Genomic DNA, 17,644 nt, shown 5'->3' on the forward strand with positions numbered 1-17,644 from the left:
TATCCGAATGAGCGAGGACAGGCCTAGAAAATTCAACAACTTAAACGGGGTCACGCCTAAAAATTTCATTAGGGACCTTGATGAATATATTCGTGAACAGAAGATCCCTACTGAAAAACATCTGCGAACAGCGGAGAAATTTTTAGAGGGAGACGTGCTCAACTGGTACCATGCTTTCCGTTATACGTTTGAAGACTATGAAAGTTTCAAGCGCTTATTCCTACAGAGATACTGGGGAGCGGATCTGCAACAAGCACTACGGTTGGATTTGTATTCACGAAAATATTCCACAGATGGGCAAACGCAGTACGCTAATTACTTCTGTAATCAAGTACGACGAATGAAAGACCTCGACACTCCACCATCCGAAAATGAGTTGGTCCAGGCGATAACAAAGCAGTTTCCTGTGGAAGTACAGCGCTTACTCATTGCTGCTAATGTTCAGACCGCCGTGCAGGCTGAGACTATTCTCAGACAGCTCGACCACACCATGAATGTCTCAACAGTACCGAAAACTCAAAGGAGCAATACTTATCAGGTCAACGTAATAGACTCTCCGAAAAACCGGAATTCGCCTCCAATGCCTGAAAACGGAAATCAGAGTGGACCTAAAGAGTACAAAAACTATCCCAGAGCGTACAATCGTCGATGGGAAGAGAGAAGAATGAGACCCAGAGAGGACAGGATGGAAGATCCGAAGAATGTCCGAAGAAGGGGAAATTACAGGACACGGGATCGACCACAGGACTATAGACGGAATAGGCCTTATGATAGACCTAGATATTATCCAGATCTCAACTACCGGAATTTCAGAGATGAAATGGAGGACCGTCATCGAGAAAGCATGAGGTACATTGAAGAATTAAGGAAGGAAACTGAAAAAGGCTCAAAATGGAAGGACGCCATTCATAATCAAGACACCGATCCAGATGTGATGGGAGCCGAGAGCCCACAGTTCCAGCGACACCGGAATTCACCTCATGATGATAGATTAAATCCCTCAGCACCGCAATATCAACCTGAAAATCAGGGCGCCAGAAGAAAGACTCCAATGTGAAGATATCAAACCATTACTCTCCTATGAACAGTTATATTCAATGCCTCGAACCTAAGACTCTACCGTAAAGCAGAAGAGTGAAGAAAGAAAAAAAAGAAAAGACCCAGGTCGGCTATCGGAGAAATACCAGTTTGTGCCGTGCAGAATGACTACCGTTCAGACAACTGACAGATGCCTGAAATTATAAATACCATGGGAAATTAAACAGTGAAGTGGACAGCATACGGACCACATTTTAAGGAATGAACACGATTGTAAAAATTTTTAACCTTGCTTAAAAATTTTTGTCCCAGTAAGAGGTGGATGTGACCGTCAGGCCACAAATGAGTGAACAGGTGTTGGTGCGGCTTGTGTCTGCTTGTCGGCGAGATGGGGTGCGCGCGACCTTGGCAGGGGCGAGAACGAGTTTTTTTGTGCAGAGAGCGGCCGACTGGCTAACGGAATAAAAATAAAAAAATAAAAAATAAAAAAATGAAGGTTGGTGACTGGAAGAAGGAGGCCAGCGCGTGTCACCTATAATTGCGAGGAATGACATGAATGAAATACTTGTAATATCTTTGGTGGCGACGTGTGTAATTACGGAAGGCTCAAGGAATAAAGTAAAATAAACTGGATAAAAGAATAGCACATTTGGAGGATATAAATTAAAAACTGAAATTTTGGAATAATTTGCACGACCTTGTGGCTAAGATGGTGATGAAGTTGTAGATTCGTACAGTAGAAGAATTTAGCCCCTCAATTGACTTTACTTCCGTGTATGTGCACCTGGCATGACATTTAAGTCATGTGATACGAATACTCGTTCTCACACACCCTCTGGCGTGTCTTGGATTATCACCTTCAGTCGCTCAGCGTAGAACGTCGCTTCACTCCTGTGCTCTACACGTCTGAAAATTGGATATAATTTAGAACAGTGCTGCGATCAGACGTCGAATGTGCAGACAATAATCCCTTAGTACGTGTCATTTCTAAAATACTGTTACGTGTGTGCTTGGAGCCTACTCTAAAACATTTTGTGTGAGTTTCAGCTTTCTTACGAGTGGACGCGGAAGACGTGGACGTGAATAAATTCCAGAAGAGGACGAAATCTCACATCATGGATTACCAGTGCTTCACCATGAGGTTCTAAACCTTTGACCATCGTCGGCGACGTCGGGATGCAGATTCTTTCTTCCTGGCATGGCTGATTGAGAACCCAGACTTCCAGACATGAAGATTCATCTATAAGTTAAGTCGATTACGTCTCATTTATATCTGTTCTATGTAGTTTTGTTCTATCCTTTTCTTTTTCTTAGTAAGCTATTTTGACACTTTTTATGGCAGTTTATTTGCTCGAATACGTCATAAAACTGACACATGTGTTTATTTAATGACCATGTGGCCATGAATTTGACAGTGAGGGTTCTGACAGAGTTATCCATGTGTTATCGACACCATCTTTGCTTATTGAGTAAATTTCGTCACGAATATGAATTAGTTTATGTTTGATGGATTTAATGGTAGGATATTTCGTCCGTATTTTCTATATTTTCCTTGTATTTTGAACTTCTACTTGTACCTCGTGTCTGAGACAACGTGTCATCGGGATATTGAGTCCGAATTCTATGTGAGAATTTAATGTGGACATGTGCATTGGAAGCATGTGATAATTAATTGGATGTAATTAATCATCGAGACACTTTTAAGTGGATATTATGTATTTGTAGGACGATGGTAGGTCCTGATATTTCACGGCTATATATTTGAGATTAAGATGCGACAAATTAAAGTCGTCATTGTGGTATATTGTACGTATAGAGTATATGGAATAAGTGGCATGAATCTTCGCGATACTGAGCTTTTCACGTGTTTATGGATTATTCGCGATAAATGCAGTGTAGCCCAATATTAGTGTCTTCAGATGAAGAAAATGAAAGTCCATGTTTTTCGATGTACTTTTCATTCGTGGGAATATCCTAAATTTTCTCAAGTAATCCAGTAATTCCAATCTCAAGGTACAGATGAATGTTCGAGAAGGCCCTAGGTCTAAAGAACAAGTCTTCGACGAAATATCTAAATAATGTCCGATTCGTGATTATACCAGCTCATTCGTTGATGTAATTTTTACTCTCATGTGAGAACCCAATCTTGCTGTAACTCCATAAATTTGTTAATAGGAGAGTAAAACGGTTGATCGACACTCGTCGACATGTACATAATGTAGATATTTTCTTCTTAGTACTCACAGTCTTCTTACCAATTTCCGTAGTTAGCTGTAGAAGTAGTGATTTATTAGTATTTAGAGGGTTATTTCTTTTATGTGTTCTATTCTGAAACATGTGACACTGATATTATCGATTGATAGTGGACAGGATCTCCACATGGATGGTATTATCCCCATTTATTTACGTTTGCAAGCCCGAGAGGCGTTTTATTTAGTTTAATCATTGGTCAAATACTTAATGTTCAATGTAAATTCTCACGAAAGGAGATGTGAGACGACGAGAACAGGTATATCCGACGTCTCGGATTAACTTAGAGAAAACCAAGGCAAATTCAACTTTTCATTTTATCGTTAAGATAACGACTGTAAATTTTATTATTTTGTCATAAGTGTTAACTTTTTGAATCTTGGTTATTTCTTTACTAAATTCGTTCTTACAATTACTGCATTTTTTCCAGATTATCGATGAAGGCTTGGCCCAGACCTCATTTTTCTGAATGAAAATTTTTAATTCAACTTTAAACAAATAACTTAATAACTTTGAAGACGATAAAAACAATCTTTACAATGTAAATACTCTGTTAGAATGTCAGGGAAACAACTGCCGTGTACCATCCCATTTGTGTGTGTGCCTAGGTTTGTCACCTCAAGAGCCAGATTAAATTCCATAACATAACGATCATAATCATAATCATAGCTTTCAGGATGGCCAATACTGCTTTAAATTGAATAAAAGTGTCATATTTGTTTTCTATTTGTGACGCACTCATTTGATGAACCCTATGATAATCCTGCCACATTCATTTATTTTATAAGCCTACAGCCACCGAACTGAGCACCCCTGGGGTGTCTCGTGTTCGATGACTGACTAGGACGGGCACAGTATATCTGCGTGACTGTTTATATCGTGGTAGCCACGGGACTTCTTCGTGATGGTACTGATTACTGTTTTTGTGCGAAAGTAGAACGGTGCCACCATCCTCCCTTAAAACTAACCAGAAAAAATGTCGAATGTCCGACTCACTTTTAGGGATAAAGAAGGAAAAAGCCACGAAGGACATGAAATGTAAGACTGCCTGGCCTTGGCAAACATTGTACCGTGGGGTCGGAAGAGAACAAAAGTTGATCAAGAGAGGCCGGATAGGAAATAGAATGTATGTATTTATCACCTACAGAACTATATGTTACCAAAAACATGACATGACTTGTTCTTCTCCTTTAGACACACACAGGTGACGAATTCATGTTGACTTTCCCTATACTTTCTGTACATATAACCATTTGCCTTATTAGTAACTGTCAAATCCATTACAGCACACATCAGTAAATACACTAAATACTTACACCAGGAAGTTTTGATATAGAATTGTGTTTGTATCTGAAGGTACCAGTCTCTAAATAATGCCCGCGAGAGAAATATGTTGATCTGCAAGAAGTGAGCAGGAGCTCAGGCAGGTTAGCGGGGATACCCCGAGATTAAGCTAATGAGGCCCACCCCCTGATGCAGTGACCGCAAATGTCTTGTGACAATTGGGAAATTTCTGTGAGTGGGCACAAGTTTATCTCCGTGACCGCAAATGTCCGAACACCCGTATTGTTTGGGGTCTTGGGTTCGAAGCCTGTCATACGATGATCTTACAGAGCTGACAGCTGAGTGGTCACAAACTGTACGAGATATGGAGAAACGTTTCTATTCTTATCACGGACTTACAGTCCGAAGAGGGTTGGGGGTAATAGAGAACCTACTTTCTTTAATAGTGCAAGTGATCCTAATTTAAGTAGTGATCTGGTAGTCACATGTGTGAAAATTGTTAAAACAAATGTGGAGAAAAACGAACAAATGGAAGCAAACGTGTTAACGTTATGGGGGTGAAAGTCAAGAAGATACAGAAAATGAAGAAGGTATGATTCACTTTATCGTAATAGAACTGTTTTTTCGCTCTTTTGTTCGCTTGCTTGTTTATTGGTCATATTTAATGCTCAGTTTTGTTTAACTCAGAATACTTTATTGGATTTCAGTCAGTAGCGTAGCCAGGATCGGCCAATGGGGGGGGGGGGGTTACAGTTACAAAATTAAGATGTAACATAATGAAAGTGCTTGTGCTTGTGCGTGTCTGGTACGCGCATGCATGGCTGTCATAAGGATATTGATACAAGAGTGAATTACTGTATGTGATATTCAGATTGCAATACACTACAAAATTCTTACTTTAAAATACAGAACAGGAACAATATGATCGAGGTCAGCAGTTTTATCTCAAACGGTATGTTCAGTTTACAATCTAAAATCTAATTTTCGAGGCTTCCTAAAAAAATAAATTTAACACATCTGTTGGTTTTACAACTATGTCTCTGTGAATGTTCAAGGGAGCCAACCCGTTGAGTCGACTTTCACTTGTGGTATTTCTGAGGTAGGTTTTAAGGCGTCTTAATATTGAAAATGATCTCTCACTGGCTGCAGTGGTGACAGGTAGGGTGGCAAACACTCTCAACAAGCAGTAGATTGCAGGGAGTTTATCTTGATCACATAAAAGAAGTTTATTGTTTACTGTCAGTTTCTATTTATTTTCTTTTTGTGAAAGTTCAATGGGGGGGGGGGTTTCTAACCCCCCAGTAACCCCCCCCCCTGGCTACGCCCCTGATTTCAGTAGCGTAGTATGGCCACTAAAATCATATCAGTAATAACCACTGTCTTGTGACACGATTAGCTCTTGTATTGTACATTACTGCATTCGTTATCTACTTTTTACAAAGTCAATTTAAGCAGGTATGGGAAACACACGAGAGAGGGTATCTGTGTGACGTCACGCTCGAATAGCCAATGACCGCAAACCAGCCGTTATGAGTAACCTGTTATATACTAACCTTGCCGAGGACCTAAGGTTAGCAAGGACGCCTCTGCTTATCGAAGGTATTTCCAGGACTTCATTCACCAGTATCCGGCCGCGCGGCATGTCTTTAAGGATGGTTCTAAGGTCGGGGAAAATATAGTTCTTTTTTTTTTCTTTTTTCTTTTGTCTCCGATGATATTAGCACGAATATACTTCCCAAGCATTTAACTCTCACTAGGCAACTGTTTAAATTATGCCTTCCAATAATAATGGATTAAGGAAACGAAGAAGGATATGGAAAGGTTAAGCATCTTGGAAGACCAGCTGTTAGAAAGGAATGCGTTTAGGAACACACTGAAGAATTTGGAAGGTATTCAAGCCGCAGGAAGAACTAGAAAGACCGGAAGAGCCTGGACAGATGAGCAACGGAAGCAGGCCAGCGAACGCATGAAGGAGTATTGGAAACAGAGAAAACTCCGCACGAAGAGAAAGAAATGAAGTTGTAGCGTGATCCTTAGTGGTCCATTCGCTTGTAAAATAATAATAATAATAATAATAATAATAATAATAATAACATCGTACACTGACAGACATAATGACGTAGCCAAACAGGCTTCGGGTAATTATTGCTGGGGGGGGGGGGCATGATTAACATTAACACAAGCATGTGAAATGAAGAACAACTACAGTATTAATGCAAACATTCCTATATAATAACAATATTCACAAACAAACAGAAAAAATCAGAACCATACTAGAGCTTATTTCTCAAATACATTTTTGAACGAGTTTTATGTACGGAGTTTTCAATAATATTCACAAGTAAACAGAAAAATATAACTTGATTCATAAAATACAGTAAATATTTTTAAGGAATGTTTTACGTACGAAGCTATAAAAAATAATCACAAGTAAAGAAATTAGAACTTGCTTCATAAATACATTTTCTTTAATAAATATCCTATTACCGTACTTTATATTAAGCAGTTCATGATATTAAATGTGAAAAGCTGTACTACCAGAACAGTCTCGATGTGGAAATGTCGTTCTCTGAAGGAATGTCCGCTTTCTAATCTCATTTCTTGATATAAAACCCTCTACCACCTTCTCCAGATTTAACGCCTTAGCAGCCTCCGAAGACTCTGCCCTCCTAAGATCATTGGGGGCGGGGGCAGAAAACGCCTTGCCCCACCAAAGTCAGCGCCACTGTAGTCTAAGTTATACACCAAGAAATTGCCCCGACCCGATCCTGAATCCACAAAAGGGTGCCTTACTACAAATACAAAGTGTACTACTGGAAAATGGACATTTTAAACTCTACTGGGATCGCACGATAAAAACAGAAAAAACAACTCCACACATAACATAAACAAACAAAAATAACCAACACACGTGTCTCATTGACATTGTCCGACACGTTGGCTGAATGGACAGCGTACTGGCCTTCGGTTCAGAGGGTCCCGGGTGCGATTCGCTGCCGGGTCGGGGATCAACCTTCATTGGTTAATTCCAATGGCTCAGGGGCTGGGTGTTTGTACTGTCCCCAACATCCCTGCAACTCACACTCCACACATAACGCTACCCTCCACCAAAATAACACGCAGTTACCTACACATGGTAGATGCCGCCCACCCTCATCGGAGGGTCTGCCTTACAAGGTCTGCACCCGGCTAGAAATAACCACACGAAATTATTAATTATTATTGTTGACATTGCTATCCCGAATGACCACAATATGAAACTACAGGGAGAAGATCGACAAATATACACCTCTCGCTATGGAAGTAGCACGGATCTGGAAACAAGGGAGAGTGACAATTCTTACTTTTCTCCTTTCTTCCACTGGTCTTACACCAAAATAATTTCCAGAAAACTTAAAAGATTCTATAACTCCCCATCTACACTCACCCGTGGCACAAAAGGCTACAGCTTTGAAGACCTAAAATATCGTCAGAACATTCTTGAATGGTCAATACCATAAATAGAAAAGGCTGCAACTTCTACAACGAAGAGAATAATGAAAACGCATATTGTAAATTTATGTAAATTATGATAAAGTTCTATTTCTTATATGTGAAGTATCGAAATACGAAATAAATTGCCAACTATAAAGTAGTGAAATAAAGGATAATAATACTACAAGGAGAACAACTTACATTCGTCTGTTGACGATGTTAACTACTTGAAAATAATTTTCTCCTAGCCCATGTTTATGTTTCTTTCGTTACTATAGCTTTGTTACATGTGAGTAATTGTTTAGTAGCGAGTTACAATACAAATTAGTGGTACCCTTACTGAACGGCTCTTGATGCTACCATAGCTACCTACAACACATCCATTGCTATGAGCGGAGCCAGGAAACATGCGCTGAAATAGCCGATTCTGCCTTCATTAATGTATTTAGGATTGAACTCAAGTATCATGTTCACTATTTGTTGTTGTTCTTGCTTCGTGTTTTGGGTTTCGGATATTATTTATTGAGGTCAAGAGCTGTGGCGAAGCGTAGGGATTTTCTTTGAGTAAGCTTTTCCTCTAATAATAATAATAATAATAATAATAATAATAATAATAATAATAATAATAATAATAATAATAATAATATAAATTCCTGTGCCTACTGCTAGCCTGATGCAGCTCTTATAAGGCACACCGACGAGGGTGGACAGCATCTGCCATAGGAAACTGCGTGTTATTGTGGTGGAGGGTAGTATAGTGTACGTGCGGTGTATGACTTGCAGGGTTGGTGGAATGGATGGAACAGCATAAGCACTCAGTTCCCGAACCGAAGGAATTAATCATTTAAGATCTCCGGCCCGGCCGGGAATCGAACCCGCGGCCCTCTAAACCGAAGACCACTATGCTGACCATTCAGCCAAAGTGGCAGAAAAATTCGTGTTCTCGTCCCGAGGTGGTGTAACTCTTTTCAGGCACACCCCCAATGGGTTACATGTACCTTTACAAGCACATACCAGCCCTCCTGCTGGCAGTACCGGGAATCGAACTCGGACCTCCGAGGACGTCAGCTAATATTGCTAACCGTGATACTACGGAAGTGGCCGTTCGTCGAAAATATCACGAACAGCTTACAGTGAATATGGCCATTTGTGAGCTCTTGCATTGTCTTAGTGGAAGTAAGTGTACTGTTTTTCTTCTCCCGTGAGCACCTGAGCGAGTAGTCGCAAAATATTATGCGCATAGCGCTCCGAATTCACTGTGTTTTGAAATAATATAGGACCGATTATCCGTTTTGCACTAATCGTACACCATACCCCGACTTTTTTCGTCGTGCAACGCAACTTCGTGAACTGCGTATTTTCACTGTCCCATTACTGTCTATTCTGGCCGTTCATATAACCACTCAGATGAAACAAAACATTACTACTCATAAAAAGAAACGCTGGCTCCATAATTTCGTCGTGTACGGATTGTAAAATCCACCTGCAGAACTTAGAGCGCGCATCCGAGTCCGTTGCACTAGCCGTGGATATTTCGTTCGGGTGCATATACAGACAGAACCTATAGACAAATGCCTTTGCTGGCAGGACCTAGTGTTTACAGTGCACTATGTCTTCTGGTATGGGCTAGAGCAACTTTGTTACTTTCATTGATCTGTCTCTGTCTTATCCTTGGCTTTGACAATATGAAAGTGACTGAGGTATGAGCGATGCTAGTAATGCTATTCCTTCTGCAGCCAGTCCCTGCTATGAATGGTATGAAAATGTTGCTCATAGGGTCGGTTGATGCATGCATTTCAGTGGGCTTGGCAGACTGATATGTAATAGCAACTTCTGGCTTGGTGAGGAAAGCAACGGGAAACTACCTCGCTCCTCATTTCACTAGTACGCCTTTTCAGTGATGTCTAGGCCATCTATGACAGCTGATGGCGGAGCTGTTGAGGATCCAACCAGCATTAGGGCTGAAGACTGAACATACATACACCTATCTTCAAGCCATTACTCGGCGAGAGCTCGTTTACGACACCTCTTCTTCCTATCGGAAATAGAGCTTGTATCTCTCAACTGCTTAAACAACGCTCTACAGGACTTTTCGATGGCCAAGGACCCTCCGGATAAAGAAGGTAAAATTTACATACACATTTTTTCATGCGACTTCTTTAAAAGATAAATCTGAACGAGAAATACCCGCTGCTCTCTAGCGTACTGTATCGTACTATCACACGTTTGGGACTGGACAGGTCGCGGCTATGGCATAACGCGTGACGTAAGGTACAGCCTCCGACATTTGCCTGGTGTCAAAATGCGAAACGACGGGAAACCGTCTTCAGACCTGTCGGCGGTGGTGTTCGGACCCACTATCTTCCGAATGTAAGTTTTATTACTAGGCCTATACACGATTCATAGGGCGCAACCAACTCGATAGTTACTGAAAGCAAATAAGGACAGAATCGGAAATAAAGTAGTCATGACCTGTAGACTATTTAGGAATAATCACAGAATTCGCGTGGATTTCGACTAAGACATCATAAAGAACTATTGTACTTCTAGGACCATCACGCCCTCCCTGAAGGAGCTCTCAACGCCAGGTTCCCCACTTTCGTATTTCCTATTCGACCATAATTGGTCTCTTCAGATCTCATCAGCGTTAGGTTTGGAAGTTCTAGGGATTCTCTCACACCTGGAGATCGGAGTTCCATTGCCACGATCTCCCCACTGAATATCAACTCTCTATCCTTTATTATTTCTAGATGATGCCTTTTAAGTCAACATCATTGTATTTCAAAATTATCTAACACCAAAAACCTAAACAAATGCTTTCTTCTCATATCATAGGATTGACATCGATAGCCCCTTTGACTTCGCTGCATACCGTTCAATCAGCCAAAGCAAGAGGATATTCACTTTTGGTTATCTGTGCAAGTAGGAACTGAGAGACCGTCGTGCCGAACATTATCAAAAAGGACCTGCATCTGTATCCTTAAACATTTACTGTTGTACATGCGTTAAAGCGTTCAGACGAACCTTCGCGTGTTGAGTTCTGCCGGTGGTTTCTAACTGAAGTGGAGTCAGAACTTTAGGATCCTCAGTTTTTCATTTCTTCAGGTGAGGGCATTTCTAGCATCTTTCATGATGTTCATTAACAAGGATCAATCCCGCGCCAGTCCTATTGTATATACGTTACGGGCCTGTTTTATTTTGCCCACCTGGTATAAGGTGGGGGTGAGGAATCATTCATTGGAATCGTCCGTCAGACGGCTACGCAGAGGTCAGCGAGGATTGCTATAGCTCATTCTGTGGCGAGTAGAGTAGACAGTAGAGCTACTAGCATCGTATAAACAACTGGGATATTGGCAGGAAGAGTAGAGTAGGCAGTAGAGTAGAGTGGGTTTCCGCTGTGGTAAAGTAACTCTACCACTCTCCTTCCCAATCCACCGAAAGCGAGCTCCAAGAGCTGGCGAAGAAGGTCGAGGACGCTCGATTTTTTACTTGGCGCGTCATTCCACGGTAAAACTTCAGACCTTGTCACGCAAGTTTGTATCATAGTAATCATGGCTGACGGTGGGCGAATGGACACTGCCATTGGTTGAAGGCTAGTCCAGTGAAATGTCGTTCCCATAATTCAATACAGACAGAAGTTATGACCAACTTACGCGATGAAAAGACCTAAGAGTGAGGCAATGTCAAAGACTAACCATATGAAACAAATAAGAGTAAGAATATCTGGCTATGTTGAACTATGGTAGTGACATTTCATAGGGCAAATCTTCAGGCGATGCAGAGTCCATTCGTGCCAACGCCAGCCACGATTATATAACAACGTGATGAAATAGTTGAGACGTTTCGATGCAGTAATTACGATTCTAAACACTTGAAACCATAGATAGCGCTAGTTATGCTTAAATATGAATACGAAATAGAGGCTTAAATCCGCGCGACTTGTGATTGAATATAAAAGAAATAGAGGCCTAATTATTAGTAGTACGTAGCGTTCCCGACACCGGAAGATAAAACCACAAGGAAATGCAACCTGAATGATAAACAATGTATAATAGAGAAGAAGAATGTATGTAGGGCCTACTGTAAATGGAACCAACCTTAATGTAGTGGAGGTTAGGCGACGACACGAAAAAACAACACGATTGAACTTCTCATTCACTAATAATTTGACGTGACGGCCACACCATTCACATACTCTGATATTTGAAATCAAATTGTGACGTACATAGAATTGAAGTAAATCATTGAAGTTGTTCTTGTAATTCGCTGAAAAACTTGTTACATTAATAACACATCCATCGCACGATGCCATGTCAATATAATTAGATATGTTTTCTGTATCAACAATGGCCAGATGCACTGGATGCGCTATGTACGAAGAAAGAAGTAGTAAGCTTTGCTTCTATCAATCCTATCACTTCGTGACCAGTAAGCGACATAGAATGCCGCGGTGTATTAATGTGAAGAGAAACGTCATTGTGGTCCAGGGCTAAGTCGTGCGAGTCGTCTGCGAGAAAAATAAACATAGTCCAGGGCTAACCTAACCTAACCTAACCGCGAGTCGTCTGCGAGAAAAATAAATAACCTTACCTAACCTAACCTAACCTAACCTGCGATAAAATTATACATAGTCCTAACCTAACCTAACCTAACCTATGTGAAAACAAATGTAATTGTAGTCCAGGGCTCAACAAATGTAATTGTGGTCCAGGGCTCAGTACCATTTAGTTCCTAAGTACAGTGGTTGGCAGCATCGGCGAGTCGTGCAAGTCGTCTGCGAGAAAATTAACATAGGACAGTCATACCGCGCGTAGATATTGCCGATGCAAGCGGTAACCATGGTACTAATGTTGCGTGACATAGACTGAAGTTCTAATGTTCGGGTGCAATGTGAAATGGACAGAAGACGAAACATGCAAATTTGTAGAACTTTACCGTGAAAATGAATGTTTGTGGAACATAAACAGCATTATTTACAGAAACAAGCATATGAGACGGGCGGCGGAAGAGGACTTGGTTAGAAAAATGGGTAAAGAGGATTTTGGTACAGTGGAACTGAAAAAAAAACCTATGTAGACTACCTACAACAAAGAGCTTTTGAAAATGCGGAAATGCAAGAAGTCTGGAGGTGGCGCAGCTGATATCTACACTCCTTGAGTGATTTAGGACAATGGATGCCATGTTAAAGGATAGCTGTTAGGGAACTTCGCAGTATCAACCAGACACTACGACTGAGGAGGATTCTCCCAGAAATGAGAATGACGCGTTTGGGAAATTTGTAGCATTATCCTTAAATGCATTACCTCCCACTCTGGCTGTTTTGGCGTAAAGTGATATCCAAAGTACATTTAACACGGTATAGACTAGCTTCACTAGGAGCAAGTCTTTTACCAAATAACAAAACCATGGATGTCACCACTACCAGCTGTTTATATGAATCTGGTACCTCCACTACGTCCATTCCACACTCCGTGTCCCAACTTCAGTACCACTGGCGTAGCGGGGGGGGGGGGGGCAGGGGTCCAGGCCCCACCCCTAAAATGTTTCCTGAAACTAGAGTGAGGATCAGCCGTTGTTTTACGTACGGTACGAACAACTTAAGAACTTACTCCAGTATGAACGATTTCTACCAGACATTGGTAATGTACTGTAGCTACTCTACTATCTACTCTACTCTATCACTGTCTGGTCGAGTTGACACTCGTATCGTCCATACGGGAGTAGATTCATACAGTAGAGTAGAGTAGAATAGTAACATTACGTCAAGACGTAAGCACATCGTAAGGAAGTGTTCAAAGACATTCGCAAACATATTAGTGCAAGAGGTTAGTGAAGCGTTAGAAGAAGAAACAAATGTTGAAAAACTTTCAGACATTGTTAGATGCTATAATTTCGCAAATTCAAAGACACGACACAGTGATGATAGATGCAATAACACCGAGAGTTAAGCTTGAGGTGACTCTAAAATTCTTAGCCACTGATAATAGCCATCAGTACACTGTAAATCACGCTGGCGCAGGCCTAATTTGTAATCGCTTCTTCGCCATAAATACCCCAATTATCGATACATTTATATAATTTTTTGTTGCTTGCACGGCCCAGGTGTAGAGCTTAAGCTTCAAGATCTGACGTTGTACTGTAAACAGTAATTATTTTGGATATTCCAAACAAAATATGGAAATTATTCAATTTATTGGGGAAATTACTGTTATTGCTGAAAATTAATGGCAATGGCAAGCGATATGTATGTTATTAATATGATTAAAGTACACAGTCCTGCACCATTGTATTGCCTAACTTATACACGTCGAAACACATGCTGAACACGTGTAACACTGAATCTTGAGAAACCTTCATTTAAAGGGACAATCCAGCTGACACTTGTTTATATTTTATGTTGCATCTTCGAAACTATTATAGATATTTTTAAAATTCTTCTTCCATCGAAAGGAGGGAAGTCTGTTCTCCATTATAGGACAATACACCTGCATTTGTTTGACCTAAAAAGGTGTGAAAAAACCTACAACCTGTTTTCCAGTCATTGACCGGGTCAGGGATGTGATGAATGAAACATATATAGGCTGTTATTACAATGGGGTCGCCACTCCCAAGGTGATTTATTAATGAGTGATAAATGCTATGAAATGATAATGGAGAGTGTTGCTGGAATGAAAGATGACAAGGAAAACCGGAGTACCCGGAGAAAAACCTGTCCTGCCTCCGCTTTTTCCAGCACAAATCTCACATGAAGTGACCGGGATTTGAACCACGGTATCCAGCGGTAAGAGGCCGACGCGCTGCCGTCTGAGCCACGGAGGCTCCTACAAAGGTGTACCTCTCGTTAATATCACTCAGCTATAACGTTACGTTGTGGATGAATAGACCTAATGTACTTAGCTTTTAGTATTAGGCTACTTTGCAAAATATACTTTCCTCAGGATGGCAAACTTCACAGTGAATGTTATTGTTTTGTACTTAATGTGAGATATGTATAGTGACGTGCACTGAACCCCATCTAGCCCAGCGCTGCTGGGGTAAAGGATTTTGTATTAACATTTTCTAATTATTCCTTAGAACGTTTTTTATAATGTTTACAAAACTGCGAACATCTAAGCCAAGCCAAGTACAGCTGTCTCCAGTAGTGGCGATTAGAGGGGGCGAGGGGGAGCAGTCCCCCCCCCCCACTTTTTGGAGAAAATATTGCATTTTGATTCCATTTTAGCCGGCTGAAACCAGGAATTATAGAAATTATTAAACAAAGCAATTTTTACAAACCCTGTTGTCTTAACAACTAATTATTACCCTTATTTTCTTTAATTATTAACACAATTATAAGCGGAAATATGCACAAAATATCGTTCGTCAGTCTACCCGATTTGTATAGCGTCACTAGTGGAGACTTTGCATGTGCTGTGAGGAAGGGTAGCAGGGGTAACTTATAATTTTTTTTTGCTAAGGTCATGGACACTGATGTATGATTCACCCGCTTACCGCGCGCATTCGTCAGTCTGGCGATCTCTGTAGTGTGTGATAGTTTCTTAGTGTGTCGTCAAATACTACTGTAAATGATGTTATCTGTATAAACACGCCGTACTTCTTTTTAACTGTAATAAATGTATAATATTGTTCCTTTCACGAACGTTTTATTGTATAATATTGAATCAAAATCTCAAAAAACTATTATTACCGCATTTAAATTGGTAGACTGTCAACCTTTTCCTCTCTGTCGAAAATCACTCAGAGAGCATTAAAAACTTACCATTTTGTAGCTTTTTTCTTCAGTTTTGAATAATAATAACAATGTTGTTGGCTTTACATCCCACTAACTACTATTATGGTTTTCGAAGACACCGAGGTGCCGAAATTTAGTCCGTCAGAAGTTCATTTACGTGCCACTAAATCTGCCGACAATAGGCTGACGTAGTTGAGCACCTTCAAATACCACCGGACTGAGCCAGGAACGAACCTGCCAAGTTGAGGTCAGAAGGCCAGACACTCAGCCCGTTTTCACTTTTGATGTATAATCCCACCCTCCACCTCGTTCCCTATATCCCACAAACCCAGGTACCGTACTGTTTGTTGTCTGTGCCCCCGCACTTTTACTTCCCAATCGCCGCTATTGGTTGTCTCGACAATCCGTTCGCACTACCGCACTTCAGCTTCTCCAGCGAGCTGGGTTTCCTAGCCGGCGCGAAAGAGAGCTACCCAGCGAAGTTTAAGGTCGCTTGGGTGACTCATGCACTTGAAGCTTTCTTGTCCTGGGAGCAATTTACGGCGACAGGCCAGCTAGCTTAGGTAAAGTAATGATAGTTTTAATACTTGACACTCGAAGTCTTCAGCGACACACACTAGAGACTGCAAGAAAAATATCTTAACAGTATAGCCACTTGCACATCGCCATTCTAACAAAATAAAAAGGGCCAGTATATGAAATCAATTGTAATATAGAAGAATATATTTTAGTCTTGGGTTTCGGCATGTATACAGTTTTTTTCGAGCAATTCATTGATGACACGTTGTCGAACAATATAGTGTACTTACCCTAGTCTGAGTTTCATTTTTACTCCTTGCATCCTTTAGCATGGCGTCCATTGTCGTAAACCACTTAAGACAGGGAGTGTAGATGTCCGCGATGCCACTTCTAGACGTCTTGGTTTTACGAATTTTCATCAGTTCTTGGTTGTAGGTACATCGTATTTTTTTATTTTCTGTTTAAGTTCCATTAAACCAAAACCCTATTTACCCATTTTCGTAATCAAGTCCTCTTCCGCCGCCCATCTCATATTCTTGTTTCTGTAAATAATGCTGTTTATGTTCCTTAAACATTCTTTTTCACAGTAAAGTTCTACAAATTTGCATGTTTCTTCTTCCGTCCACTTCATTTGGTCGCCAAATAAACGCACATATGCTCGGTTCACGCAACGGAATAAAGTCCGTACACACATGGAAATAGTCAAATGACGCGCCAAATAAAAAATCGAGCGTCCTCCGCCTTCTCCGCCAGCTCTCGGAACTCGGTTCCGGTGGAGGGGGAAGGATAGTGGTAGAGTTACTTTACCACAGCGGAAACCCACTCTACTGCCTACTAGTTACTCTACTTCAGGGCTGTCCAACGTTCATTTCTACGCGAGCACATTCACATGATAACTAAGGGTGTGCGGGCGCCAAGTACGATTCCACTAATTCGACTACTGTTATCGGTACTACAACGACTATATAATTAATAATAATAATAATAATAATAATAATAATAATAATAATAATAATAAATCTAGAATTAAAAATTATATGAAAATATATTTACTCACATAATTAATGTGAAATCTGGCACTGCATGCTCGCTTGCAAGTTGAGGAAAGTCTGGTGTGTAACTGGAACAGGCTGCTCTTAACGCGTCATCCAGGTGTGAGTCTGTCAGGCAGGATCGGTATTTGTTTTTTATTATGTTCATAGTCGAAAACGTAACTTCACAAAGATAGGTTGAACCAAAACAAGATTGCATCTTCAGAGCAACACTGCGGGTAATGGGATATTTTTTACCGTCCACCAGAGTCCAGAAATTGCCACATGTTGCGTAGGAGGATTTCAAAGAAAGGTT

At 40.8% G+C, this 17,644-nt stretch overlaps 1 protein-coding gene across 1 annotated transcript in view; it reads right to left on the minus strand.

Annotated features, from left to right (window-relative positions):
- The window catches only part of LOC136875747 (tubulin polymerization-promoting protein homolog), a 54,348-nt gene extending 37,710 nt beyond the window's left edge, over nt 1–16,638 (minus strand). The window contains exon 1 of the mRNA XM_067149364.1: nt 16,588–16,638. Coding sequence (XP_067005465.1) covers nt 16,588–16,638 — 51 coding nt within the window. The remainder of the gene's footprint in view (nt 1–16,587) is intronic.
- Nucleotides 16,639–17,644: the final 1,006 nt, after the last annotated feature.

Source organism: Anabrus simplex, chromosome 1, assembly GCF_040414725.1.
Source record: "Anabrus simplex isolate iqAnaSimp1 chromosome 1, ASM4041472v1, whole genome shotgun sequence".
Lineage (NCBI taxonomy): Eukaryota > Metazoa > Arthropoda > Insecta > Orthoptera > Tettigoniidae > Anabrus > Anabrus simplex.